This window comes from Vombatus ursinus, unplaced genomic scaffold (genome assembly GCF_900497805.2).
Source record: "Vombatus ursinus unplaced genomic scaffold, bare-nosed wombat genome assembly UNPS02014945.1, whole genome shotgun sequence".
NCBI classification, from domain to species: domain Eukaryota; kingdom Metazoa; phylum Chordata; class Mammalia; order Diprotodontia; family Vombatidae; genus Vombatus; species Vombatus ursinus.
In genome coordinates, this window is record NW_020954723.1 from 2,727,509 (window position 1) to 2,755,059 (window position 27,551).

General features: G+C 38.9%; 1 protein-coding gene across 3 annotated transcripts in view; it reads left to right on the forward strand.

The window, feature by feature from the left end:
- The window catches only part of LOC114030007 (SPARC-related modular calcium-binding protein 1), a 195,067-nt gene that overhangs the window by 85,822 nt on the left and 81,694 nt on the right, over positions 1-27,551 (forward strand). For all 3 annotated transcript variants that reach the window (XM_027844669.1, XM_027844670.1, XM_027844671.1), the window contains exons 2-3: positions 1,191-1,356; positions 4,576-4,688. In XM_027844669.1, the coding sequence (XP_027700470.1) occupies positions 1,191-1,356; positions 4,576-4,688 (279 nt within the window). The remainder of the gene's footprint in view (positions 1-1,190; positions 1,357-4,575; positions 4,689-27,551) is intronic.

Here is a 27,551-nt window from a genome sequence, read left to right on the forward strand (position 1 = left end):
TCAGCAAAAGGATGTCCATATATTGTCTAAAATAACAATTGCTGCTATTATAGCTAATAATATTATTTCAGTCATAATTTTAAAATGTAATGCCTTAAGGTTGCATACCCGTCTTACATACCATCTCAGTTGATTCTTACAATAACCCTGTGAGGGAGGTACCACAGGTATTGTTATCCCCATGTTAAAGATGAGGAAACAGCCTCAGAGAAGCCAGGCTGAGGCAAAACGTTGCCTCGAGGAGGGAGGTGGCAGCCCGAATGACAGTCAATGGGGGTAGGGCAATGGGTCCTGAAAGAAGGTTGCTTTGGCAATGGGACCCTGCGTTCCCATAAGGAAGCAGGGTCAGGCTGTCTGGAATGGGTTGATGGAGAACCACAGGGCATCTCTATAACATGTCAAGAGAGAAACCCTCCAAGCCCCGATCCAGCCCCTGCCCAGAGGTGGGGATGTTCCTAACTTTGATGGAAGAGAAAGCATGCTTCCTCTGGCTACTTGAATCCTGGGACAAAACTCTGGTTACTTTTCTCTAGTTTTGGCTGTTTGTTACCATGGGCAAATTATTTCCTCTGTCGGGACCTCAGTTTTCTCAACTGTAAAATGATTGGTTTTAGATGCGTTTTAGCTCTGAATCTATGATCTTATGATGCTAATTTTTTCCATCACTGGAAGCAGGAAGAGGGAAGATGTATCAGAAAGAACAATGGAGAGAAGAGGAAAGAGAATTCTTGGGTTCATGCCTTGGCCCTGCTTCTTAGATGTGTAACCTCGTCTCATTTTCAGCATCCACATCAGGGCAGCTGGGTGGCACAGTGGATAGAGTGCCAGGCCTGGAATCAGGAAGACTCATCTTCCTGAATTCAAATCTGGCCTCAGACACTTACTAGTTTTGTGACCCTGGGCAAGTCACTTAACCCTGTTTGCCTTAGTTTTCTCATCCCTTAAAATGAGCTAGAGAAGGAAATGGCAAACAACTTCTGTATCTTTGCCAAGAAAATCCCAAATGGGGTCACAAAGAGTCCGACGTGACAGAAAAATGACCGAACAATAACAACAATTTATTATAACATCTGAGGCCTTTTCTAGTTGTTTCTATGACCTTGTGTCCATTGCCACCTTGGGTACTGATCTTGTACATGATGGATTTATTTTAATTTCTTTTTTCTCCTTCCTCTCTCCATCTTGCCTAGTTTCTAATAAGTGATCGTGACCCTCAGTGCAACCTTCACTGTTCTCGGTCTCAGCCCAAGCCACTCTGCGCTTCAGATGGCAGGACTTATGAGTCCATGTGTGACTACCAGAGAGCCAAGTGCAGGGATGCAGCCTTGGGAGTGGTACATCGAGGCAGGTGTAAAGGTAAGTGTGGACATCTCTGAATATCCTTGGGGTGTGGGAATCAGAGAATCATAGATCGTAAAAGATTATAGGTCTAAAAAAAAGAGGTCATCTAGTACAACTTTCTCACTTTACAAATGAGGAAACTGAGGATCAGGAATGACTTGTTCAAAGGTATGATGTCAGAGGTAGGATTTGAACTCGGGTTCTCGAGCTCCAGGACCAGTCCTCTTTCCTTTGTATGACACTGTCTCCCAGAGTTCCAGTCTCCTCTTTGTCAGTACCTTATCCATGTGTTTCCTTCTCCTCCTTTGCTTTCATGTAAGGGAATAAAGGCAAAATGGAGAGAGTTCCTTCAGTTGAAGGAACTCGAGCATCTCTTCCATTTCTGATAAGTCTACCATTGGAAAAAGATTGAGGGAGAAACTGTTGTCCTACTTCATTTTTTCTTTATTGAGATATATAAAATATATAAGCTCCTAACTGCTGGCTAAAAATACATTGTTATAAGCCCTTTGGTATATAAAATAAATGGCTTATAATTGAAAAGCATCTTTGAAAAGCCTGAGACAGCTATTTCATAAGAAACTTGAGTAAAAACTATGGAGAGACTTTTTTCCCAGAGGGTTATTGGGGAATAATTCAAGTCTTTTGGAAAGATGAGCCTTTTTTTTTCCCTTGTTAAATATTAACACCAAGAGGAAACTTAGGGTGGATGATGACATTGCTTTTTTTTGTTGTTGTTGTTGTCTTGGAAATCTGTTGGTTATGTGATGATGATTCTTAAGATGTAAGCATTACCATCATACTCGCCTTCCTGAGTCTGATTTCAGTAGTGGAAGTTTGGACCATGCAACCTGTATGGTCCCATTTAGCTCTTAGACTCCATTTGTGAGTGGGTTGAATTATTTTGGGATGACAAAAATCAATCAGATTTTTTTTCACTTCCTATTTGTAAAAGCATTGAACTTCAGATGAAACCAAAAAGTAGGGCATTTGGTCTAAATGTAGTAGGGCAACTCAGTTGTCTGCAAGACATTTTTCATCTTAGATTAGATTTTATCTTACATTTTTACACTCCCCAGCATGACCTTCTCCACGATGTACAGCAAGCGAATGTGACTTTATAATGTTTTTTCTAATGCTAATAAAACAGCAAAAGATTATCAACATGCTGTGAAAAGTCTGATGAATTAGAATATCTATGTCACTATTTCCTCCTGTTAATATGAATGCTAAAAGTTGGCTCTATTATCATCACCCACATCCCCCAGAATCTTAAATCCTTTATGAAAACTTAACAGCCATTTTTTCTCCACATGTAAGGAAATCAAGGTGAAAATTGTTTCATGTGATTTGATTAGACCTGGATAATGTCACTTAAAGGGTTGTACCAACTCAAGACCCTTATTTTCTGGTCCAGGGATAGTTCTTGCTATGCAAAAACTAGTCATAGGCCTCCTTTCCTTTTCTTTCCTCTTCCACCCTTGATTTTCAGGGTTAGCAATGCTAGTTGGCAGTAAGGCATTTTAAATTGCTACCCCTAAGTGACGCCCTGAGCAAAAATAAATATAGCCTTTGGACTTGTTGGAAGGCTGGTTTTTTTTTTGTTTTTGTTTTTTGTTTTTAACCCCTACTCAGTCCAGGCCTCGTAGATGATCTGATTTGTCCCAAGCTCCAGGTCTGGCCTGTGGTCTGACCACCTTAGGACAGGGATGGGGAACCTGTGGCGTTGAGACCACATGTGACTCTCTAGTTCCTCAAGTCAAAGGGCCACACTTGAGGACCTAAAGGGCCACACGTGGCCTCGAGGCCAAAGGTTCTCCACTCCTGCCCTAGGACTTCTGCCTACTGGGCTCATCTCTAAGTGGAGAAAATAACACCTACTAGAACATTGCCCGATTTAATGTACTTTTGAATTGGACCAGTGACTTCATTGGTAAAGGAAACTACGATTGAGGAAACTCTCTCAATCTGCTTTGAAATTTAGTTTTAAAGAGTTTCCCAGGGCTCTAAGGAGGTAAGTGACTTGTAAGTGAAAGCTGTCATCTGTCAGGGAGAGGACTTGACCCTGGGTCTTCCTAACTCTGAAACCCACTCTCTAGCCTCAATGCTATGCTTCCTCTTGGTTTTATTAATTAATTAATCTGTTAATTAATCTATTAATTAATCTATTAATACTAGAATATAGTATTTACTGTTTGTAAGGTGCTTTCATGGCCATTCACATTATATTCACCATAGCCCTACAAGGAAGGGTTTGTGATTACTAGCGATAAATCCCATCTTAAAAATGAGGAAATCAATTAAGTCAAACTCAGAAGTTATCACTTTAACAGAATCGAGGGTGACCCCAGAGACCATCTAGTCTGGATCTCTCATTCAACAGATGAGAAAACTGAGGCCCAGGGAGTTGTGACTTGCTGAAGGTAGGGCCACAGGTGGGTCCTAAATGAAGATTTCTGATTCCAGAAATGTTTCCCCTGTGCTCTACTTAGTTTAGCAGTGGACCTGGGACCAGAACTCAGACTTCTAGTCTGGTGTTCATACCATACAGCCTCAACTTTAAATAAGACAAAAGAAGCCATAATTTCTGAGTTGGGTGTAAATGTGTATGTGTTCCAATTCTCCTGGGCCCTAATTGACCATTTCACAGACAAACTAAGTAGTCTAACTTTGGTGGAAGGGTGGGGAACAAGGGAGAAGAGATATTTTCACTATTTTTTTATCACCTCCTTTCCCAAATGTCCCCTCATTTCCTGTTCTCAGCTACCTTCAGGACAACAACTCTGACAGAAGGGATTCTTCAATTACACGATCCTATGTTTTGGGACCTTGGCTCTCACCTAGTCCAACCTCACCAATTTATATTTGAAGTAATTGAGGCCTAATGAGAAGAAGGCCACACAGATGAGTAATGGAGGCAGAATGTGAACCCAGGTCCTAGACAGACATTCAGTGTTCTTTCTACTCCATCATTCTACCTTCCTCCATATGTATCAATGACTTTCATTTTATTCTAATTATACAATTATTTCATTTTATCAATTTCCCTCTAAGATTCTCAACAGTATTTTTCCCCTAACCTGGTTCTGGTGGGAGCTGGTCGTTGGGGTAGTCTTAACTAAAGAGCTTTACTCATTGATTGAGTGGCTATTTAGTGGGTTCCCCCAAACTCACTTTCCTCCCTGTCTCGAGGTACTTTTGATCCAAGCACGGTATGGTCTACTCCTCTTTCAGATGTTGGCCAAAGCAAGTGCCGCCAGGAGAGGGCGCAAGCCTTGGAGCAAGCCAAGAAACCCCAGGAGGCCGTGTTTGTGCCAGAATGCAATGAGGATGGCTCTTTCACGCAGGTAAGCCCTTTACTATCACTCCTCACAGGTTCATTTTCTGGATTGGAAGATGCTTTCTGTGTTTAGGAGAAGAGAACAGACTTTTTTTTTTCCTTTCCTATTTTATAAGGCACTGGTGATTTCTCTCTGAGATGCTTTCTTGATCATCCCTGTCTCCTTCTTCTTCGCCCCTTTCCCATCATACTTTGCCAGCTGGCAATAGATTTTTTTAAGAGATGTGTGAAATGGGGAGCCAGGAAACCTGGATTTCTCAGTCCTCATCCTCCCTGCTGGCTGTCTCCTCTGAATGCCAGACCTTCATTTTTCTCCCCTGTCAAGTGTCGGCTGATTTTTTTTTTCTCATACTTTGCCAATTTCCATGGAATTTTTCTTTCAACTGCTCTCTTCTTCTCACTTCCCTTTCTTCTCTCTATACAATTCTTTACTCTGTCCCATACCCAAAGCTCTAGTGAAACATTGTCCACTTTGAGTTCAATAGGAATCTTGTTTCCTGGAGAAGGGAGGAGGGTGGGGCAGGTTGTATGTCCAACAGTCCTCGGGTTACTGCTCTGTGCAGAGGTATTCTGGCTATGTTGATGTTGGCATGGAGCATTTACAGAACATTATGCTACGTGATGGACCAATTCAATGCTCTCTTGGTAAAGCATTTAGTCTGTCTCCAGCCACACCTCTTTAAAACATGTATCTGACAGACATGAGCCTAGGAACCTAGCTGGAGTAGAGAGATTGGCATAAGGATAGAACTGAGCTGGGTGAATCTAGTATTGTGCCCTTCTATGGCAAGAACTCCACAGCTTCATATAATTAGTGAAGGTCATTAGGCAAAGCCAGTTTTTCCTTATCTCTCCTCTGTCTGTAATGACATTTATTCCCACTCTCACCTAGAACTTCATACAGTACTTTATGCTACCTCTCTTTATTATTTCAATGCTCATTGATGGTCTAATTCACAACCTGTCCCCCTCTTTTCCCAGACATGCATCTCTTTGATATCTTTTATGATGCTTTTTGCAGGGAATTCATTGTTTATAATTTGATTCAGTGTCTTTGTACCCACTCTGTATTTTTCTGTTGCCCTTTGGATGACCTGAAGTTTTGATTCTTTGGAGACTGGTATTATATGATTCATACCATCACTAGAAAAATATGATGTTCAAAAGATGGGATTTTTTTCTCAGGTAGATGCTTAGGGATCTTGAAAGCAACATTCTATTTCCCAAATGCATTCCAGAAACCTATTTTCTCCTGTTTGGTTGTGGACCTAGCACCCTGTCCATCTGCACTGTCTGTCCAAGATGTAGGAATGATGAACAAGTTCAGTGAAATTTCTCTCCAATTGCATGTCATTATCTAGAATAGATATTCATCATCAACTTTGTTTTGCATATGTGGCTTGTTAGGCTGAGGTCCAAAAGAGTTATGAGACTTAGTTAAGAGGCTCTGCAATGTCATGGGCCTTCAACCCAATGTAATATTCAGATAAACACATCTGTTATACTCCCCTCTCCATTCATATGTATAGGGAAATATTTGTGGAGCAGCTAGGTGGTGCAGTGGGTAAAGCATAGGGACTGGAGTCAGGAAGATTCATCTTCCTGAGTTCAAATCTGGCTTCAGACACTATCTGTATGACCCTGGACAAACCACTTTACCCTGCTTGCCTCAGTTTCCTCTTCTGTAAAATGAGCTGGAGAAGGAAATGGCAAACTACTTTAACATCTCAGCCAAGATCCTGAAGAGTCGGACATGACTGAAAAATGACTCCACAAATATTTGTGCTCTACCCTTTATGATAATGGCGAACTAAAAATCTTTGGCAAGCCTGTGTCTTTCAGTTTTATGTCTCACTTCAACAAGTCGATAAACATTTGTTGAGTTCTTGCTGTATGTCAAGCAGTGTACTGTGTTCTAGGAATACAAATAAAAGCGTAAAAAAAGACAGGCCCTGCTCTCAAGGAGTTTATACTCTAATGGGGGGAAATAGCACACAAAAAGAAGCTGAAAAGGGAGGTCAGGTAGGAAAGTATCCAGGTGGATGTATGGTAGAGAACGTGTAGCAATTCAAGAGAGGAATGAAGACATGGCTAGTCTGGGCACTTTCCTTAAAATGGAGGCTTTGGAAGGAACTGACCAGTCCGAGTAAGGGACCATAGGAGCAGAGTGTGCTTTGGGTGTGAGCAGGCCAGGGATGGATTGAGCTTCCAGTGGGAGGAAACTGTAGGAACAGAGTACACTTCCTGGGTGAGAAAGCTGCGATGGCACTGTGAAGAAAGCCTGGCAAGTGAGGAGTGGAGCCTGGAGAGGTCTGGAGATAGGGATGACCTCAACACTTTCCTTCAATTGTTGTTTTCCTTACAGAAGTAATTTCACTTGATATTTCTTATTGTGGTTATTGAGTAAAATTCTTTACTAAGCCCAAATATTGATGCTTTATTTTGTGCAGCAGAATCAGTGTGGAAGGAAGGTGGCCTAAGAGTACCATATCTTAAATCATATTACAAAACAGTAATTATCAAATCTATTAGATACTTGTTTAAAAAAAATAGAAAAGTTGATTAGTGGATAGATTAGGAATACCAACTGTTGGTGTGAAGACTCTCTTTCCAACAAAATCCAGTGGCAAAACTGAAAAGCAGTTTGTCAGGGATTAGATTTAGACTGACATATCACATCTGATACTATAAGACACTCCAAACAGATACATGACCTAGATAGAAAAGGTCACATCACAAACAAATTAGATGAGCTGGTAAGGAGATACCTTTTGAAATTATGAATGGGGAAGATTTCTTGACCCTCCAGAGGATAGAAAGGATCACAGGTCATGAAATAGGCAATTTTGTTTACATAAAACTGAAAAACTTTTATAAAAAAAATATCATTGCAGCTAAAATTAGAAAAGAATGAGTTAACTAGAGGAGGGGGAAGTGTTTGTGGCAATTTTCTCTAATATAAGCGTGATATACAAAATACATAGAGATCTGATTTAAATAAATAAAAGTGCCATTATCCCATAGACAGATGGTGAAATGAAATGAACAGGCAGTTCTCAAAAGAAAAACAAGCCATCAACAACCATCTTGAAAGAATGCTCTAAATCACTAATGGTGAGATCAAATTAAAACAGCTCTGAGGTTCCACCTTACCCCCATCAGACTGGTAAAGACAAGGAAAATGACATTTGTTAGAGAGAATGTGGAAGTTAAGGCACACTAATGCAATACTGGTGGAGCTGTAGCTTAATTAAACCAATCTCTAAAGCAATTTGGAACTATGCCCCCCCAACTACTAAACTCTGAATACTCTTTTACTCACTGATATTAGTGCTAGGTCTGTACCCCAAAGAAATAATAAAGGAAAAGGACCCACATGTGGAAAAATATCTAAAGCAATGAACTAATATTCAGTTGCAAAGAACTAAAAACTAAAGAGATGCCCATTAATTGGGAAGTTGCCTAACCAATTATGGTATATGAATGTGTGAAATATTATTACTATAAGAAATTTATATTTATATAATTTATTATACATTATATATTTATGTATAAATAAAAATAAATATAATATATATTATATAATGTGTAACATATATTAAATTTATATTACTATAAGAAAAATTACTATAAGAAATTACCAAAGATATAGATTCAGAAAAACCTGGGAAGACTTGGATGAACTGATGCAATGAGATGAGCAAAACCAAATTGCGCTTTCATATACAATCGTCATTTTCTGTTCTTTGCATATGGAAATGTTCATGTTTAAGGGTATCAGGTATAGAATGTCAAAAAAAAGTGAAGTTTTAGTGAAAAAAAAAAATACTGATTACCCCAATAAAAGAATATACTATATTAGGTAGTCTGATTGGAGTACAGAGTTCTATTTCTGGGCTCTGCCAAGGAGGTTACTGAATTCAGTAGAGTTGAAAAAAGGATTAGATTAAGAGACCTGGGCCTTGTCATTTTTTTTTTTTAAACTAACTAGTCATGTTATCTTAGGTAAGGCACTTCTTTCTGGTGCTTGGTTTCCTGATTGATAAAACAAAGAAGTTGTGCTAAATGATCATTAGGAGTCTTACTATCAGGCATCTCTACCCAACTCCTTTGGGTGGAAGGTCCATCAGTGTGGCATATTTCATGTATTTTCAGACTTTTTTCAAGGTATTCATCAGCTTTTACTCATTTTTTTTCTCTTTTTATGCTTTAAAAATATTATTTGTTTAATGAGGCAGGAGTGGGCAGAGGAAGGAGTACCAGAAAAATTTTGGTGATTAACAGAAGCTATCAATAATTTTTTTCTTGAAGGAAGAGACTAATGAATCTAAGGTATTGGAGGGAAAATATTTTTTAGCATTGCCAGGACAGAGGTAATATTCTAAGTTTTGAACCCCTGAGTATGTTGGAATACTGGGAGGCATAGAAGAAGAAAAAGATTTCCCCTACAGATTAGATGAAGGCTGGGTTACAATCACGTATATAGATCTCTATCAATTTATGTTCTTTTCTCTGAGCCTTACCTACTGCTATATTGTTCTTACTTTTCAGATGTACTTTTGACTCAAATTGAGGCTCTGGAATTGGGGCGGAGAGGAGAGCAGTTAGAGATAGCTTCCCATATTACTTTAATCATACTGATAAGCTGGTGTCTTCCAATTCAAAGACAGTTTTCCTAAACTAATGTTTTTTTGGGGGAAAAAATAATATCTTTATTCTAATGGGCTATGTACCTTCTCACTTCTGGGGGAAAATGTCTTTCAGGAAAAAGCCCCTTGGAAGACTAATGTGAACAGAAATAAAGCAGTGAAAGTAGAAACAGTATAACTATATAAATGACTGCAATAACATAAATAGAAACAAAGGCAGGGGCAGCTAGGTGGCACAGTGGATAGAGCTCCAGTCTTGGAGTCAAGAGGACCTGAGTTAAAATAAGACCTCAGACATTTGACAACTAACTAGCTGTGTGACCCTGGGTAAGTCACTTAACCCAGATTGCCTCACCAAAAAGCAAAATAAATAAATAAAAATAAAAGCAAAGGCAGCAAAAACTCTGATTAAAGGCAGTGATGAATACTGATTCCAGGGAACTGAAAATGGAAAACTCCTCATTCCTGTCTGAGGAGGGGTAGATGACTATGAATGCTGAATGTTGCATACTCTGTTGGTTGTGATTGTTGGTGATGGTTAGTTTTGTTGATTTTTTTTCTGTGACAAAGGAGAGTTTTATGTGTATGGGAGAAGGTACTAGGAAATGCCTGCAGTATAAAAAAAGCAACAATGATACTTTGAAAAATACTCTTGGGGGTACAAATTAGATTGTGAAAAATTTTCTTTTCTTTTTTCTTTTTCTTTTTTTTTTGCATATTTCAAGTTGGGAGGGGCCAAAAAGGCCCTCTAGTCTAACCTTTTTATTTTTAATATGGCCTTTCTATCTCCCCCAGGCAACAATTTTTTTTAAATGAAAAGAGTCCTCTATGTTTATGTGCAGACTTCAGCAAAATAAATTCCCACATTGATAATCACTTCCCTGGCAGGAGATGTTTCATTTTTGTTCTTTTGGACTCATGACTTAGCATTGTGTCGATCAGAGTTCTAAAGTCCTTCAAAGTTATTTTTCTCTGTTGTTATCTTTATATAGATAATTACATAGATCTAGTTATGCTCACTTTGTTTTGTATCAATTCATAGAGTTTTTTCCAGTATCCTCTGAAATTGTCCATTTCCTCATTTTTATGGCATAATATTTCATTATGTTCATATACCACAATTTGTTTAGATATTCCCCAAAAGGGGGACGTTGCTTTAGCTTCTAATTTTTGGCCACTATAAAAAGAATTGCTATAAATAGTCTTGTTAGGGCAGGTAGGTGGTGTAGTGGATAGAGCGCCAGGCCTTGGAGTCAGAAAGACCTGAATTCAAGTCCAGCCTCAAACACTTACTAGTTGTGTGACCTTGGGCAAATCACTTAACCCTGTTTGCTTCAGTTTCCTCATCTGTAAAACAAACTGGAGAAGAAAATGGCAAACCACTCCAGCATTTTTGCCAAGAAAACCCCAAATGGGGTAACAAAGAGCTGGACATGTTTGAAACAACTGAACAACAATAACTAATCAGTCTTGTAACATATCAGAACTTTTCCTTTCTGTTTGAGAGGCAGATTGGTGATGCAGAGGTTAGAGCTGCAGAGTTGGAGTTAGGAAGACCTAAATTCAAATCTGGACTCAGATCCTTTCCAGTTGTGTGACCTTGAGCAAACCTCTGTTCACCTCAGTTTCCTCAACTGTACAATGGAGATGCTAATAACATCTTCCTCCCAGGGTTGTTCTGAGGATCAAATGCTCAAATAAAGATCAGATATTTATAAAGTGCTTAGGACAATGCCTTACACAAAGCAAGTGTTTAATAAATGTTGGTTTCCTTCTGTTGTTGTGTAGGCCTTGAAACAGTATTTATAGCTGGGTTAAAAGGCATCAATAAATAAAATATAGATGCACTTTGTGTAAATGTCTCCAAAAGCACTATACTAGTTCAGAAATTTTAAGACCTAAATAGTTTTATCTCATTTAGTTTGGGATACACAGGGTGAAGATGACAAGAAGGAAAAATCGTAGCATCAACTTTTCTGTTTAAATTAGGCCTGGGGAAAAATAAGCTTCTCCCTGTCTGTTTGCCTATGGTTGTCCCTTTTCAACACAGCCTTCCTTTCAGTCTTCATGACTAGGAGGATATTATGTCTCAGGCCCTGGGAAGGTCATGATTTCACCAGGCAACATAAAGGTGCCTACTTTCCTATGGCAGTTGTCTCATTACGTGTCGTTGCATAATGATTGGCATTCGACTGATTCCTAAGGTGACAGTTTCAGGAATCCAGAGTAGTATGTGTATGGAGACAATTGGGGAAGAAAAGGATTGCTTTTGGAAATAGTATAGAACTCTCTTTATGTTGATATGATATGAGACTTTTTGCTTAACTGAAGCAAGAACAGGGGCAGCTAGCTGGTGTAGTAGATAGAGTGCCAGGCATGAAGTCAGGAAGACTCATCTTCCCTAGTTCAAATCAAACCTCAGACATTTACTAGCTGGGTGACCCTGGGCAAGTCACTGTTTGCTTCAGTTTCCTCATCTGCAAAATGAGCTAGAGAAGGAAATGGCAAACCACTCCAGTATCTTTGCCAAGAAAACCCTAAATGGGGTCAGACACAACAAGATTAACAGACACAGATTAAGTCATTGTACTGGGGGAGACATAAAGTTTACTTAAGATATGGACTTTGCCCTCATTGAGCTTACAGTCTAGTAGGACCTCTGAGCTCACATAGGAAAGCTTTTGCTCATCATGTGCCTATTTCCTTTTGCTTTGGGTAAGTAAAACTAACCAGACAGTGGTTTGCTGTGAAAGGCAGTCATTCAAACTAGGTGGGAACTGAAATGTTAACTGTGAGGGCAGAAAAGTTTGGGGCAGACCCAGGTGGCGGCACCAAAAAATGGCTGAGTTGCCTCTTTCATTTGACATCCTAAGTACTACCATGTGCTGTTCAGTCGGGCAGACAGACAGTTAGATTGAAGGCCCATTTCAGCTAAAGTGATGGGAATGGATTTGCTTTTTCCCTTGATCAAAGACATTGCAATAACTTTTTGAAACGAGGCTGTCTTTTCTCGTGTTGCTTCCATTATGTTGATGGCTGCTGAGTCCTTTGAGACTTGCCTCTCTCCTTCCACCACCAATTTATTCCATAAACTTCTTTGTGTGTGTCTGTATGTCTGTTTTTTTCTCTCCTTTTTTAAAAAAAGAAAAACCCATAGGCAGTGAGTTTCTCCAGGACTATAAGAATTAAGATCTATAGCAGTTCTAGAGTTTATGGGAGAGTAGACACTAATGTTTTATCCTAGTTTCTCCCTCCCCACCGAGGAAGAAGATGACCTTTACAGTGATTTGCTGCTGAGTCTGAATCTGAGACAGAAGTTGTAGCTACATCTGAGACAAGATACTTTAAGATGCCTGGTTGTAACAGCTACGTTACAGCTATGTGAATTACTATGTGCTAGAATTATATCGATGTTTTTGAGGGAATGAAAGGACCCCAGATGGATGTGATTTGCCTAGCATTGCTTGGGGCTTTTGACAGTAACTTGGCTTTAATGGGATTCCGGCAGGACCCAGCACCACATGTACCCATCACTTCTCGCTTTGTGGTCTTGCCTTCATCCCCACCCCACCCTGTACCTAAGGAAAAAATGATCTATGTGCCTCCTCCTCTCACTTGTGGATTTTCCCATCCTTATGTCTGAAGACTTGTGCTTTATGCTCCCCAATAGCAGAGTAGCATGGTGTGGAAAGCTCGTTTGAACAGACTGTGTACTTTATTGTCTTGTATTTTATTCCTGTTTTTTTTTTAGTGTATCCAATATACCATGAAACACACTGAATACTCATAGTACTTGAATCTTTCTTGAGCCATTTATGTTTTATGCTTATTTTTGTATACTTTTCATTCTCCCCCTTTACTAGCTGCTAAGCTTCTAGTGGGTAGACATCATGCCTTACTTGCTTACTTAAAACATTGCCCTGTGTGGAGTAGGCATTTTGTATATTTGGAATGAATGAACGGTTCTATCAAGCCCAAGTGCCTTGATTATTCCTATGCATTGTCCATAGCTTATTCTGTCTATGGTACGTGAGGTACGTGGTATTTTCACCATTATAGAATCATCAATTTAGAGCTTTAAGGCACCGCAGAGGTCATCTCATTTTATAATGAAGAAACTAGGTGTCAGGAGGTTAAATGACTTGCCCAAGGTCACACAGGGAATAAGTAGCCAAATTCTTGGCTTGTGCAATAACTTAGAACCTCAGCTATCAATGGAAGAAGATATATATATATATATATACATATAAAACATACATACATACATATTGACTAGGCAATGGGATTAAGTGACTTGCCCAGGGTCACACAGCTAGTGAGTGTTATGTGTCTGAGGCCAGATTTGAATCCAGGTTCTTCTGACTCCAGGGCCAGTGTTCTATCCACAGCTGCCCCAGAAGAAGATTTATACTGAACGAATTAAAGTATCCTGGGAAAATTCATGTATTGCCTTAAAGTGGCCATAGTATTGATATAATTCTTTGATACTGTTCCCCTCTCTCTCTCCATTATATCAATTAATTGACAAATTGTTGTGTGCTTTCTATATGCAAAACACGACATAAGGTGTCATGGGAAATAAAATTAATCGTGCTCCCTGCCTTCAAGGAGTTGCTAATCTGATTGTGGAGATGAGAAATGTACACATGAAAAACAGCTGATACAAGTCAGTATAGGTGGTACTTGGTTAGTGAATAAGTCATTTTTTTTAAGTTATTATATGAAGGGGCAGCTAGGTGGCACAGTGAATAGAGCTCTGGCCTTAGAGTCAGGAGGACCTGAGTTCAAATTTGACCTCAGACACTTAACACTTACTAGCTGTGTGACCCTGGGCAAGTCACTTAACCCCAGCACCTCACCAAAAAGTGAAAAAAGAAAAAAAAAAGGTTACTATATGCTAGTTGGTTAGTTGCTTCAGTGGGGAAATGCATTCCAAGTTTCAGAGTTATAAAAGGTTAGGATTCTGGATCTACTCTGCTCATGCAAGGAATCAAAGAGTTGGGTAGATTGCATGATTCAATCCAGACCTGACCAAGCTGACCTGACCCTCTTCACCAAAGGTGTGAAACATATCACCTGAGGCCTGCACGTGGCCTATAACATTACCAAGTGCCATGTGAACAAAATTAAAATGTAATTGGGAAATAGTTAACAAAATAAATGAAAATACAATAAATATAGATGATATTAATATGTGGTTTTCTAAGTTAATCTGTGCCCTGCAGGGATCTCTCTGTATAGTTTAGTGGCCATTTATATTTTACTTTAATATCATTACTCAACAACATACTCGGCAAGTAATTATCTAGCCTGTGCCAGGCCTGGAGTCAGGAAGACCTGAGTTCAAATCCAGCCTCAGACACTTACTAGCTGTGTGACTCTAGGCAAGTCACTTAACCCAATTTGCCTCAGTTTCTTCTTCTGTCAAATGAGCTAGAGAAGGAAATGGCAAACCACTCCAGTATCTTTGCCAAAAAAACCCCAAATGGGGTCATGTAGTGGGACATGACTGAAAAACTACTGCAACAACAAAAAGGGTCAAAGATAAGTCTAAGGTTTGCAACAGGATCTCCTGAGGTAGCCATTTGATGTTAAAAAAAAAAAATCTAAATCATAAAAAAAGAGAAAACTCAATCAGAACCTAAACCTCCAAAGGACCTTGTAAGAATTAGAATGGCCCTTTGGAAATCATCTAGTATAACCTCCTTACTCTTTAGATGAGGAAACTGATAGAGAGCTAAAGTCCCATCCTCTCCCTCCCTCCTCTCCCTCCCTCCTCCTCCTCCAATTACCTTGAAGTCATTTTGTATGTAGCTATTTATTTGTTCTTCGAAGTCGAGGAGTGTTTCACTTTTGTCAGTGTATTCTCAGGGCCTAGCACAGAGCCTGGCCCATAGTAAGCTCTTAATAAATGCTTGGGCAGCTCAGTGATACAGTGGATAGAGTGCCAGGCCTGGAATCAGGAAGACCTGAGTTCAAATCCACCCTCAGATATTTATGAGCTGTGTGACCCTGGCCAAGTCACTTTACCTTGTTTACCTCATCTGTAAAATGAGCTAGAGAAGGAAATGGCAGACCACTCCAGTATCTTTGCCAAGAAAACCTCAAATGAGGTCACAAAGAGCGGGACACAACTAAACAACAATAAGTGCTTGTTGATTGCACCCCAAATGAATAGCAAACTAGCAAATAGTCTGAGAAACAAATACTTTCCTGCTCTCTAAGAACAACTTTCAGGGGTGCATTTTATAGTAATTCTCAAAAGCATTCAGGTTGCATAAATTTAAGCACGAAATTCACAGAACAGAGAAGTTCTGTGGGAACTCACAATTTAAAGAAAGAATTAATTCTTGCTGTCCCGCCTCTCCCTTTGGGGAGGGGATTAGTTGTAGTTAGGGGTGGGGTGTGGAAGGGATGGAACTGACTTCGGTCTGGTCACATAAAAGGTTTTATAATTATTTTATAATTATTGTTACTGTTACAATTTTTTTGTTCTCTAGTTTGCTTTTTCTGTGAATTTAGGAAAATTAAGTTATGACTGTACATATACCTGTGGATCTGTGTGTCTCTGTCTCTGTCTCTCCATCTCTGTGTCTCTGTGTCCCTCTGTGTCTGTGTCCCTCTGTCTTTGTCTCTGACTCTGTCTCTGTCTGATTCTCTCTCTGTCTCTGTCTATCTCTGTCTCTGTGTCTCCTTGTCTCTCTGTCTCTGTATGTCTCTGTCTCTGTATGTCTCTGTGTCTGTATGTCTCTGTGTGTCTGTGTCTGTGTCTGTCTCTGTCTCTGTCTCTGTCTCTCTCTCTGTCCATAAAATATTCCATATTAGCTCCTATCTAGTTTTTTTTCCCCCCTGGGAAGTTGATAAATAAGATTTTTACAGCCTTCTCAGGGTGTCGGTTTTTACATTTATTATTCATTAATAGTGCTTAATTGTGAAGTTAACTTTTGTGAACTCTTGGTAAAATAAATGAGCAGAATGCACACTGAATCTTTAGTTAGGTGAGACCAGAGGTGTGCTTCTAAGTGTTTAACAACTGGCACCGGGAGAGAAATGTATGCACAACACACCTTTAAGTTTAGCGAATTATTAACATTCTCTCCATAACCTTCTTAAATCTAGACAATTAACAAAGCAATAAATCAAGCCCTGATTTGTAGCCCTTGGTGATTTCCAAGGTGTAAACACTCACAGTGAAGACAATAATCATCTCTCAGGAGCTGATGGGAGCAGGCTCCGGCATATGAGGTTGAAATATGCCTTTAGTTACCTGAGTATGCCTAAGTTACCAGGGGCATGTCACATAGTTCTTCAGAAACTCTTTTCCTCATTTTAAGTGGAAATAATAATACCTGGAGTGCCTAACTCCCAAGGTTGTTATGATAATCCAATGAGATAACATATGTAAATTGATTTATAAGCCTTAAAGTGAAATAACCATGTGTTATACTAAGTAGTAATATTACTAATTATGCTGATTAATCATCAGCAATGAGCTTGCTTAGGTGAGAATGATTGTATTCATTGATTTAATTTAAGAAATTAAAAACACAACCAAAACAAGACAAAATTAGCTATAAATTCCCCAAACTTGACCAAAATAAGTGGAAAGTACCTCAAAGGCAGAATCTGTTTTGCTTCACTTTTCATATCCTCGGTGCCTAGCAAGGTGTCTTATATGTTGTTGGCATTTAAGAAATGTCTGTATTTTGAAAAGCAAGGTTTGGTTTACTATTGTATGTCTTTCTTGATATGGAGAAAACTTACCTGGGGAAAAATTGTGATTAAATTCAATAAACATTTTTAAAGCATGGTGCTGTCCTAGAAAACGGGAACACAAAGGGGGGGGGTAGAAAAATAAGAAATTTACATGATAATTTTGTTGCATATTTGAAAGGAATAACAAATTGTGCATAGTAGATTTGCATTTTCATATGCAGTTATCTTTTTTATTGTACTGTATTATGGAAATACTTGTTTTATTACATCAGTTAAAAATAAAATTTAATAATGATTAAAAAAAACACAACTAAATTCTAGTCGGGTAAAGAAGGTGAACTTGACCACAATTCTTCCTCCTAAGATTACTCTGCGTGTGTGTCTGAATGTTTTGAGTGTGTCTGAGAATATCAGGCTCCCTTGGGTACTAGAGACAAAGCTGTTTCTGTGTGTGGCTGTGGCTGTTACCCCTGCTTGGGGCTCCCTACATAATGTACAATGTTCACTTAAAAAAAACCACACACACACCGAACAATCACACTGTTAACCATGCATGCTTGTCTATTATGTGGAGGGATGGGCATAAGTGGTAAATGGCCTCACTGTTGGACAAGAAGCTGCTTTTCTGTAATTGAGTAAGGAAGAAATCCCCAAATTTAACATTAAAATAAGATTTGTTCTACTTTGAGGTTGATATCATTTCACCACCCTCCTCTTCTGGCCCCCCAGGGACAACACCATTTGTGAAAGAGAATCTTTTAGCCCTAGGGGAGGAATAGCCATCCTGATATCAAATTTTTTTTTAATTACAAGCTAGAAAATCATCATCAAATATGAAGATTTCCATATACAAAGATCAGAAAATAGGAATTGTACATGAAATATCTACTTTATAGAGCTTTTTTTTTAAAGCATACATTTATATTTGGTGTGGTAGTTCCAGTACTACCTGTTTGTGCTCCCCTCACAACTATGTCATTGTCTGTATTTTTAAAAATGTCTCATTGATGCTCTTTCGATTCCTTTTCCCCCACTATCTCTATTCCCTTAACTCTCCTCTTAATTCTCCCCCTCCTTGCTCTTAAATGAAAGACCTCCTTTGTAATGAATATGTAGTCAAACAAAATAAATATGCAATGTTGCAACGAATGTTGCAATGATCTTGTCTTGAAAGGTCTATCTCATTCAGCAGCTGTAGTCAATCACCTCTCACCAAGAGGAGGGAACCATTAACAATCTTCTGGATGTGATTGGTCAAAGTTTTTAAGTCTTTCAAAGATATTTTCCTTTACAATGTTGCAGTCATTGTATAAATACTTTTACTTGTCCCACAAATTTCATTCTGTATTTGTTAATACAAGTCTTTCCAGGCTTCTCTGAATCTATCCTTTTCATCATTTCTTTGATCACAGTGATATTCTATTACTTTCATAATTTGTTCGGCCATTGAATCTAAAAATTAATTTAGGTAGTATTGTCACTTTTGTTATATTTGCTTGGCCCACCATGAGTCACATTCTTTACAATTTAAGCTTTCCGTAAGACTTGTTTTTTTGTGTGTGTGTGTTGATAGAGTGAATCCCGGATATGCAATTCTGTAGTAATTCTGAATGGATTTTTCCTCTTTTTTTGTTTTAATATACAGAAAGGCTAATGATTTATTTGGGTCTATTTTATATCCTGCTCTTTTAATGAAATTATTGTTTCTATTAAATCTTAGTTGACCTCTAGGATTCCTAAGTAAACCATCATGTCAACTGCAAAAAGTGATTGTTTTGTTTCTTTGCCCATGTTTATTTCTCTTAATTGTTTTTTTTCCTAGTCTTACTGCTGTATCTAGTATTTCTACAACTGTATCCACTAATAGTGGCAATGGGCAACCTTGCTTTACCCCTGATCTTATTAGAAAAGCCTCAAGTATTTCTCTATTACAAAGGATATTGCTCATAGATAATGTTTACCGTGTTAAGGAAAGGTTTATTAATTCCTATGCTTTCTAATTTTGTTTTATTTTTAGAAAAAGAGTGCTATATTTTGTCAGAAGCTTTTCTATATCTGTTGATATATATATATATATATATTGCTTTTGTTATTAATAAGGTCTATCATATTTATAGTTTTCCTAATATTGAACCAACCCTGAATCCACAAATCCAACTTGGTTATCATGTATAATCTTTTTTTTAATATGTTGCTATATCCTTCTTGCCACTCCCGCCATCTGCTGCTTTTGCTCCTACACATGTGCTACTGAATGAGAGTGGAGAAAATTATACAACCATCCTGACTGAGTCCACTACAATTTTGTGGTAGGTAATAACCTCAGCTGGGCTATCACTACTGCTAGGCAAACCTTCAACACCTCCCTAATTATTTCACTGTCTCACCACAGCAGCTCTCTCCAACCCTTTCATCCCTCCTCATACTTTCCATATCTCCCCACCCTGACCCTCTCAGCTAAGAATCTTGCTTCCTATTTTACTGAAAAAAAAATTGAGGTCATTTGGTGAGAGCTCCCTCTTCTATGATCCTTCTTATCTCACATCACCCAGAAGCCTTCTACCACTATTTCCTCTTCCATGCTGTCTCATGAGAAGGTAGTATTTCTCCTTGCCAAAGTCAACCCCTCTCACATTCCATCTCATGTCCTCCAAAAGATTGACCTCTCTTTCATCCTCATTCTCTCACTTATCTTCAGTCTTTCCCTGTCAACTGCTTCCCTTCTGACCAGAAACTCTGAGGGTCTTCCCTTCCCAGATTGATTTTTTTTTGACTAGGTAAAAGAGGCCATTCTCTGCTTCATTTTTTACCCAGCCTTAGTCACTGACTGGGCATTGCCTCAGCCAGACTGAGACCTGTTGAAGACCTTAGCTTAAAAAGTCCGAGGTCTTCTACTGCATCCAGGGCCATCTCCAGTCATCCTGATCTATACCTTGCCATTGGATCCAGATGGTTCTGAGGAGAAAGTGAGGCTGGTGACTTTGTGCAACCCTCCCTCATTTAAATCTAGTTCATTTGCATGTCATGACATCACCTCCCTGATGTCATGGTCTTCTTAGAGAAGGAAGGACAAACAACAAACATTATGAGTAGTACTCCCCAACTGGGGACCCAACTGGAACTGCTCAGTTGGGCAACAAAGCCCTTCCTTCCCTCCCTCCTTCCGTCCCTCCTTCCGTCCCTCCTTCTCTCCCTCCTTCCCTCCCTCTTTCCCTCCCTCTTTCCCTTCCTTCTTCCCTCCCTCCCTCCTTCCTTCCTTCCTTCTTTCTTTCCTTCCTTTCCTTCTGTCCACATAGGGTATCATACCCTTACCTTCAGGTGCTCTGCCCAAAGGAATGTAAATTTTGATCACTAAAACCTCACATATCTTAGGGTTTGTGAGCTAGATTTCTTTAAGAATCGTGCCTTAAGCCCACATCACTCTGGCTGTCATTGATTGGCCAACAATAGGTCCCAAGCCAAGCCCCACTTGAGTCCATCAGTTCTTTATCTGGATGTGGATAGCATTTTCCTTTATGAATCTTTTGTACTTGTCTTGGATCATTGCATTGTTGAGAAAAGCTGAGTCAGTCATAGTTGATCGTCGCGCAATGCTGCTGATACTGTGTACTATATTTTCCTTGTTCTGCTCATTTCACTTTGCATCATTTCATACAAATCTTTCCAGGTTTTTCTGAAATCTGTCTATTCATCATTTCTTATTGCATGTTCAGCCATTTCCCAACTAATGGGCATCCCTTCAGTTTCTAATATTTTGCCACCATGAAAAGTGCCACTATAAATATTTTTGCACATATAGGTCCTTTACCCCATAAGGTTGACATCTACCTGTTTGCTCAAGGCTATGCTGAAGCACGTGGAGGTCTGGCCACTTGCAGCTGCCTGTTTGCCCAGGGCTATGCTGAAGCATGTGATGCTTCTCCAAGCTAGAGTCTGCCCATTCCCCTGGCTATGGTGAGGCACATGGGTGGTCCTGGTGTTGGCATTGGCCTGCTCCACCATCTGGGGGCTCAGGATCTCCCACCGGTTTACTAAAGTGGAGCTTGCTGGGGTGCTTCCTTTCCTGGACCATGCTCCCCTTTTACCTGAGTGAGACAGACCTTTCCTGTCAATCTTCCAAGTTTTTTGGGCTAAAAGATTGTTTCACCTCATCTTTTTACTGATTCTACTGTTCTAGGATTTGTTTTAGGATGCTATTTTGTGGTTGTTTGCAAGTGAATATGAGAGAGTTGCAACTATTTACTGCTTTCTCTGCTATCTTGGCTCCCCGAAGTCTGCACATATTTCTTAAGTTTGCATGTCACCTTTACAAAAATTGACCATGTACTAGAGCATAAAAATAGAGGCAGACAAGCAGAAACATTAAACATTTCCTTCACTTAACAAAATACCATAAAACTTCAATCAATAAAGGTCTTTGAAGAAAGGATTCAAACCTAAATGAAAATTAATATCCCAAAGAATATATGTGAATCAAAGAACAAATCATAGAAACAAAAGAATTTTATTTAGCAAAATGACAATAAGACGACATAATATCAAAACTTTTGGTGTATAACCAAAGCAGTTATTAGGGCAAAATTTGTATTTCTAAATACTTTCATCAGCAAAACAGGGAATGATTCCAATCAGCTCTCATCTTCATCAGGGATTCTTTAAAGTTCTATCCTATTAATGTTTCATTTTTTCTCTTTAAAATGATACCCAATTTTGTAGTATAATTTATTCTTTGTTGTAAGCCTTTTTTTTTCTCTTGCCTTTTGGTATTTTGTATTCTAATATTTTCTGGCAATTTTAGGAGTTACGGTATAGTCTAGTGTGATCTGTCTGGCTTCTTGGCACTTGAATTTTATCTTTCTGGACACATTAGTAATTTTCTTGACCTAGATGTACTGGATTTTGGTCTATGACATTCCTGGGTATTTTTGATTTGAGATTCCTTATAGGAGGTGACTGGTAGAGTCTGTATTTTCTGTTTGTTCTAACAGATGTAGGTAGTTTTATTTTACACTTTCTTGAAATATGGTATCCACTTATTTTTTAGATTTATTATGGTTTTAAAGAGTTTGATGGTTTTTAAAGTATCTCTCCTTAACCTGTTTTACAGGTAATTTGTTTTTAATAGTAGATGCCTCACATATTCTTTCAGAGATGCTCACTCTCCTCCCCTCCCCACTCCATGTTTCTATACTTCTCACACCCCAATTATGAGAATATAGTTTTCCCCCTTCTGTGGAAGACTAGATTCTTCATCTCCCCCAAAGCCTTTTTTCATGTTCTAAACCATCATTTAGTACAGGGTGAATAGGGTTTTAGTGCTACAAGATGGGCAGAAGGGCAATACATGCTTTCTAGAGAACACCCTGAAATATCTGTCATTCTTGCACTTAGCCTTATGGTTCCCTGGAGGTGGGTGAGGCATACATTCACCCCTTTGGGAATCTCTGGGAAATGGGCTTGCCCCCTCCAGATGTAACTGCATCCCTTGTGGAACTGTACAGAACAGTGCCACACTCTCTCTCCCTTTCTTTCTCCTCTTCCCAAAAAATAATTTGCCTTAGATGCAGTTTTGACTGATTATAAAGCTGCTGACACTCTAGCACCAACTTGCTTACCTGTTTGTGGCATTTTACCCTATGGATAGCATAGTTGTCTCTGGGGTTTTTTTTTCTGGGTTAGTCTGTTGTGGCATTCTTGGGGACAGAAATTGTTTTGCTTTGGTTTTTTCTCTTTCACTATATCTTGACTATTTCTTACTCAAGACAGATAAATATACCTCCTGGTCTTAGGCTAAGTTTCCCTTCTTTCCAGCCTCCCCTTTTATGGGTATTTCCTGGTGCCCCCTTTCCTCCTACTACCTTCAGTGTCTCCATATTACTGTTGCCAAATCAACATCTTCTTTAAAATTCAGGTGACTGCAGTTCCATTTTTTTAGACAACTCCAGTTGGTTCCTTAACTTCAAATCCTTTACTTTTCTTCTTTATCACCTCTCTTTTCCCTCCCTATTCCAAACCCCAAAATATACCCATTTTAGACATATTTGCCTTCTATACTATATAAAAATATATTTATCTCTCTAAACTTCTATAGTTGCACTAGATATTGTGGTACTGTTTATGTATTCTACTCATGTCCCTATCAGGGAATAGCCATTAGGTAGAGCTATGTTTATACTTTAATTATCAATTAAAATATTTTTATTGAAGATTTAATTTATTATTCCTATTGCTTATGAGAAAGAGTACTGCTTGAATATCACAAATATTCATGAATTGCCTGTCTGTGCATTTTCTAGTTCTACCTTTCCAGTATTCTTATACTCTATTTGCCCTACGCTATCCTACTTACTGTTCCTCACGTAACCCTCCAACTGGGGGGGGGTGGAGAGAGAGGATGGAGCATTGCATTTGGAGTAGTGAAAAGCTAGGTCTGGGATCCTGAATAAGTCCCTTTAAATCTCTAAGCCTCCGTTTCTTTATCTATGAAATGAGAGGGGTCAGATTTGATGACTGCCAAGGTCCCTAGCTTTAGAGCAAGACCCTATAAATTTTTCTGAAGATTGGAGTCTTTTAAGATTTGTAGATATATACAACCTTGCAATAGATTATTGCTGTTAAAAAGATGAACCTTTGATTCTGAGAGAAGTTAGCTCCATTAAAAGAGCTTTGCAATTTCCTACAGGAAATTCATCTGCCCTCCTCCTCTTCTTTAATTCTCTATCTAGCTCACTGTCCATTTGTAGCATTTGTCCAAGATAAATATAATGATGAACAAGCTTTCCGGATTGCACATCATCTGAATGATAGTCATGAGATCACTACACAATATCTATAATAAAGAATGAAGCCTTACCATCTACATAGGAAAATACAAGTGGATGACATGAAATTTCATAAATTTAATTTTTTTAAAAAAAGCTAGATAAGATTTTTACTAGTTTAAACTGGTCCTCCCCACCCCCATCAGAGAGCTGAGGATCTATTGCATATCAGTATGCAAATAATTTGCTAAGAAAAAACATGACATAGGGGATAGAATGTCGGATGTTGTTCTAGGAAGACTTGAGTTTAAATCTTACCTCAGATACGTACTGGTGGTGTGAATCTTGGTAAGTCACACAACTACAATCAGACTGTTTCCTTATTTCTCAAATAGAGATCATAATGCTAATAGTTGCTACATCAAAGGTTCTTGTGAGGTTCCAATGATGTATGTAAAATCTTTGCTCTCAAGACTGTATAAATGCCGGTTATTATTTGCTGTATCTTTTAGGCAAAAACATCTTTCCACCAGTTTGCTAAAAAAAAAAAATGTACTGGAAAATAAATCATACATTTTTTGCCATATCCTTTATTTCACAGAAACAACAACAAATTTTAAAAAGTACTTTTAAAAAAAGTGTCTAGCTTTTTAATCTAGATCCTTTTCATGTTTAAAGGCAATACTCACAGAAAAAGAAATTCACTTAAATAATTCCACCTGCGCCTTGAACTTGGTCTGACCTAGGTTTACTTCAGTTTTGTTCTTTGCCTAAGGCATTCTGCTATGGAGTGATTCTGTACATCTAAATGCTTTAAGAGGGTGTAAGTTTTATTTTCACTTGCTCCAAAGAAAATAGTAGACAATCTTAATCTCTCTCTCTGTCTCTCTCTCCCTCCCTCCCTCCCTCTCCTCTCCTCCCCTCTCCTCTTTCTCTCCTTTCCTCTTTCTCCCCTCTTCTTATTTCTATTTCATTGGACTAGGAATCAGTCTCTCATTAGCTTTTAGCTGTGCTATAGTACTCCAATCTAAGGTGCTCTGTTTAGCAGCAAAATCCAAGGGTAAGAATGCTAATTTTGAGCCTGTGTGCTGCCAGACTCCTCCCATCCATGGGAGAAGGTCCTGGCATACCAACCTTGGTTTTATAAAATAGGCTTATATAGAGAGTCAGTGACTCTCTGAGTGAAAGAGATTTCTAAAGGCATCTAGTCTAACTGACGTTTATATAACTCCTTTCAAACGTTCATGCTTTGGACATGTGATTTCATTAGAACCATATATCAGCTTGTGAGGTAGGTACCAAAGGTGTCATTCCCCCCCCCCTTTTACAGATGAGAAAACTGAGATTTTAACTGACTTGTCTATATTCATGCAGCTAGTAAGATGAAATTCAAATCCAAGTTTGCTGACTCCAAATCCAGCACTCTAACCCCAATACACTAGCTTTCTCCTATACAGACTTGGAGAGACCATGTGTCAGATCAAGTCCCCTAAACCATAACTCAATATAAATCTGGTATTACATTGTTGAACTCTAATATAGATGCCCCATTCTGTACCTCAGCACCAGGAGATAGTATTGACTTTGGCTATTCACTGTGTGTCTGGGTGGAGGCAAATTCTTCCATAAGTTGCATGAATCTGAGATAAACCTTTAGAGCTGTTTTGGCATCTATTCTTGTATCCCATTTTTTTCACGTCTATTCTCTAAATTCAACAGTAGATTCCTTTGGAAAGGAAACTTTAACAACCCCAGGGTGCTAGGCTTGGTTGGCACTGCCTCTTTGGTATGAGACCTCATGGAGCAGTAGGAGTCCAAGAGCTTCAGATGGAGTCAAACGGGTTGGCATGGTCTCCCAGACACATCTTTCTATAAAGATAATTAGTGGCAGAGGAGGGGAAAGTTAACAGCCAGATCTCATTAAAATCTCAGCTGTCAGAGAAGGATGATTTCTACATGAGCTTATTTCTATGGTACTGACAAAATCTAGAGGGGTCCCCTCCAAGTTTCCAGCCATACTTCCCACCCAAGAAGTATGGCTGGAGATGTCTAGGGATTTAGAGAAGCTCTGGGTGTTTGCCACTCTTTGTCTAAGAGGTGTTTCTTTACCCAGTTGAGAGTGAACAGAACTGGGTCAGTGCCCAGTATGGCACTATGGGACTTCAGCTCAGCTGGGCACGTTGAGCTCCCATCTGAAGCCTTTGTTCAGTGTTAGGGTTTGTATACAATGAGCTTCTCAGCATTGCTATTGGCTCAAGGTACCAAGCTCTGTTTGAGGATAGATGATCATTTAGCTGCCTCGCTTGGGAGGCAGCGATGGAGGTGGGGAATGGCAGGGGCATGCATTTGCCTCTGCAGAGGGATGACAGCTGCTTAACTTGTAGAAACTTCCTCACATCATCCTGGACAGGGTAGTTAAGGAGATAAGATGATGTTCTTTCTCACCTAGAATACAAGGGGAAGACAAAACCCACTGAGGTAATCAAACGGGACTTTTTGCTTTTATAAGGTTTGGATGTGAGTGGTACAGAGGATAGCGTACTGGACTTAGACTTAAGATGACCTGAGTTCAAATCCTTCTATAGACACTAGCTGTGTGACCCCCTGGGCAAGTCACTTAACCCTGGTCTGCCTCGGTCCTCATATGTAAAATAGGGATAATACTATAAATATATGTATAATAATATATATTATATATAATACTATATATATATATAATACTATACTCAGAGTTGTTATGAGGATAAAATGAGCTGTTTGAAAAGTGCTTTGCTTAAACCACTATATAAATACTAGTTATTATTATTATTATTAGTTCTCCAATGTGAACCACATGCTCCACTGTTCCCGTAGTCCTTCTGCTGCTTATTATATGGTAATCATCTTGTTAATCACATAGAATGCCTTCTGGCTTGTGTCCATTATGGAGGAATCATTGATGTGATCTGGTGATTACTGTCTCGGTGGTCTTCAGCAAGTTATTTAACCTAATACGTAAGATTACAAATAAATTAAATGAAGCTAGAATATAAATTTAGCTCTTTAGCAAAGGATCAGACTTTGAATCCCACCTTTGAAGCTTACTACCTGTGTGATTTTGAGAAATCCCTTTCCCTTCCTCCTGGACTTCATTTTCTGTATCTGTAAAATGAAAGGGTTGTGCTTGATTTCCTCTGAGGCCCCTTCCAGCTCTATGCCTCTGATCCTATGATTTATCTTAATTAATTAATTTATCTTATTTTCACCCAAGGAGGGTAAAAATAGTAACCTCTTTGATCCATGAAGCCATGTCCCCAAAAGCAAAGACCTTTTGTTGTCATCCTTAATACTCTAAGTCCTTCTCCTCCAGGAATCTTCCAGATTGACACAATCTGGCAGTAAATCCCATTTCTCTGTATTCCTTCAACATTAACATCCTCAATTAGTATGATGTTAATATTCTTTTTTAAAAAATTTTTTCTTTTAAGTTTATTTATTTTTAGTTTTCAACATTTACTTCACAAGATTTTGAGTTCTAAATTTTCACCCCATCTCGCCCCTCCCCCCTCCCCAAGATGGCATGCATTCTGAATACCCCTTCCCCTGGTCTGCCTTCCCTTCTATCTCTCCCCCCCTTCTCTTATCCCCTTCCCCTTCCCTTTTCCTGTAGGGCAGGATAGATTTCTTTACCCCATTTCCTGTATTTCTTATTTCCCAGTTGCAAGTAAAAACATTTTTTTTAAACATGTGTTTTTAAAACTTTGG